At 40.0% G+C, this 2,925-nt stretch overlaps 1 protein-coding gene across 1 annotated transcript; it reads left to right on the plus strand.

Moving 5' to 3' along the window:
- Nucleotides 1–441: 441 nt before the first annotated feature.
- On the plus strand, nt 442–1,380 carry LOC125079670 (putative olfactory receptor 10D4). Its single transcript, XM_047693475.1, has one exon. It carries the CDS (start codon nt 442–444, stop codon nt 1,378–1,380), a length of 939 nt encoding a protein of 312 aa, XP_047549431.1.
- Nucleotides 1,381–2,925: the final 1,545 nt, after the last annotated feature.

Raw genomic sequence — 2,925 nt, forward strand, 5'->3', positions numbered from 1 at the left:
ATTAGGATCTGAAATGATTTTTTTAAACAAGGATGGGTAGGATCAGATTAGGGACTTCATATACATTAAAGTATTAGTCCTTACAAGAATTGTAAGATATATGCTATGTATACAGATACAGAGATTCAGAGATTTCTTTTCAGTTATCCAAAGTCACAGAGCAAGGTGTAGATTAAACTCAGATATAGGCACTGTAAGCTATATTCTCAGCCCTCTATTCTATTCTGCCTCTAGTGTTATCTCTATTTTTCTTCTGAAGAAACAGGAAAAATAAACAAAAGACTTAACTAATGTCACACATTGATTAGTGACAGACTTGGATTGACTCCCTTTTATAGTAACAGAAGTCTCAGTTTCCAGTGAGTTCTTTGAAGATATTAGTTTTGGGGGAAAAGTTCATCTCAGCAAGGCCATTCTTTGCTCTTTCAGGACTGACTAGGCATGGAGATGAGGAATCACACTCCTGCAACCATGTTCCTCCTGATGGGAATCCCTTACACAAAAAGGCTGGAAAATGTGCTCTTTGTCTTCTTTCTGGCCTTCTATCTGCTCACTCTTCTGGGGAACCTGCTCATTCTTCTGGCCATCCTCACTTCCTCCACCCTGCACACCCCCATGTATTTCTTCCTGGGAAACCTGTCTGTGTTTGACATATTTTTCCCTTCCGTGAGTTCCCCCCAAATGATGCTCTCCCTCATGGGGCAAAGCCGGACCATCTCTTACCAGGGCTGTGCCTGCCAACTCTTCTTCTACCACTTCCTAGGCTGCACTGAGTGTTTCCTGTACACCGTGATGGCCTATGACTGTTTTGCAGCCATCTGCCACCCCCTGAGATACACAGTCATCATGAACCCCAGGGTGTGCACCGTCGTGACACTAGGCACCTGGATGGGGAGCTGTCTGCATGCATCTGTCCTCACGTTCCTCATCTTTAAGTTGCCCTACTGTGGCCCCAATGAGGTGGACAGTTACTTCTGTGATATCCCGGTGGTGCTGCCCCTGGCCTGTGCAGACACCTCTCTAGCTCAGACAGTGAGTTTCACCAATGTAGGTATTGTGGCACTCTTGTGTTTTCTTCTTATCTTCGCTTCTTATACTCACATTATTATCTCCATATTGAAAATCAGCTCCTCAGCAGGCCGGCGCAGAGCCTTCTCCACCTGCAGTGCCCACCTGACTTCCATCCTGCTCTTCTATGGACCCGTGGTCCTCATTTATCTTCGGCCTGCCTCCAGCCCCTGGCTGGATTCTGTGGTTCAGGTGTTGAATAATATTGTTACCCCTTCCCTGAATCCTTTGATATACACCTTGAGAAACAAGGATGTGAAGTTGGCTCTGAGAAAAGCACTATTCCAAGGAGTACCTACTTGTTGGGCATAACCTTTCAGGTCATGCTCTGTCCCTACAACTTGGTCTTACATTTATCTGGGGCAACTTGTCCCTTAGAGTTGGAGTGATTGCCAAGTGAGGTTTGGGATAAGTAGGTGAGGTTGAAAAGATTCTGGTATGATTTATGTGCATATATATGTTTATATAATTGTTTATTCAACAAAATCTTTTTTTGTCTCTCTTTTTTTAAAATTTTTTATTTTTTTATAAACATATGATGTATTATTAGCCCCAGAGGTACAGGTCTGTGAATCGTCAGTCTTACACACTTCACAGCACTCACCAAAGCACATACCCTCCCCAGTGTCTATAACCCAACCACCCTCTCCCTACCCCCTTACCCCTGGCAATCCTCAGTTTGTTTTGTGTGATTAAGAGTCTCTTATGGTTTGTGTCCCTCCCGATCCCATCTTGTTTCATTTATTATTTTCCTACCCTCCAAACCCCCAACATTGCATCTCCACTTCCTCATATCAGGGAGATCATATGATAATTGTCTTTCTCTGACTGACTTATTTTGCTAAGCATAATACTCTCTAGTTCCATCCACGTCGTTGCAAATGGCAAGATTTCATTTCTTTTGATGGCTGCATAGTATTCCATTGTAGATATATGTATATACATATGTATGTATATATATATACCACATCTTCTTTATCCATTCATCTGTTGATGGACATCTAGGTTCTTTCCATAGTTTGATTATTTATTCAACAAAATCTTTTATAAGGCTTACTAGGTGCCAAGCACTATTCTCTGCACTTTACAAATACTGATATATGTAATTACCATAATTATCACATGGAGGAGATAATTGATTATGATAAATGATCCCAATTTACTGAAGAGGATTTTAAGGCATTGAGAGGTAAGATACTTCCAGTGTCACAAAATTAGAAAGATGTTGAGCTAAGATGTGAAAGGAATGGTCCTTATCTGGTGCTAATGTTGCCTCTGTATTTTAAGGATTATAGCATAAATATGTATTTCTTCCAGGAACTTCTTGTCAATTAGTTTTCAGTGTATAGGTCTTTCACTTCTTTGGCTAAATTGATCCTGAGGTATTTTATTCTTTTGGATGCTGTTATAAGTGGGGTTGTTTATTCAATATTCATTTGGGAATTTTCATTGCCAGTATATGGAAATACAGTTGATTTTGTATATTGATCTTTCTTGCAATCTCCCTGAACTCCTTCATTAGTTCTAATAGATTTTTAGTGGATTTTGTTGTATTTTCTATATATACAATCATGTCATGGGCAAATAGAGACACTTTTACTTTTTCCTTTCTCATACAGATGTGTTTTAGTTCTTTTTCTTGCCTAATTTCCCTGGCTAGCAATTCTAGTACAATGTTGAATAGAAGGGCTCATAGTAAGCATCCTTGTCTTGTTCTTCACATGGAAGGAAGGTATCTAGTCTTTTACCATAAAGTATGCTGTTGGCTGTGGGTTTTTCATACATGCTCGTTATCCCATTGGGGAAGTTTCCTTCTATTCTTAGTTTGCTGAGTGTTTTTTATTATGGAAGTGTTTT

The sequence above is a fragment of the Lutra lutra genome, chromosome 10 (assembly GCF_902655055.1).
Source record: "Lutra lutra chromosome 10, mLutLut1.2, whole genome shotgun sequence".
Classification (NCBI taxonomy): Eukaryota; Metazoa; Chordata; class Mammalia; order Carnivora; family Mustelidae; genus Lutra; species Lutra lutra.

What these genes read in the sequence shown, in the direction of transcription:
- LOC125079670 (XM_047693475.1), top strand. Translation starts at nt 442, where the DNA reads ATGGAGATGAGGAATCACACTCCTGCAACCATGTTCCTCCTGATGGGA.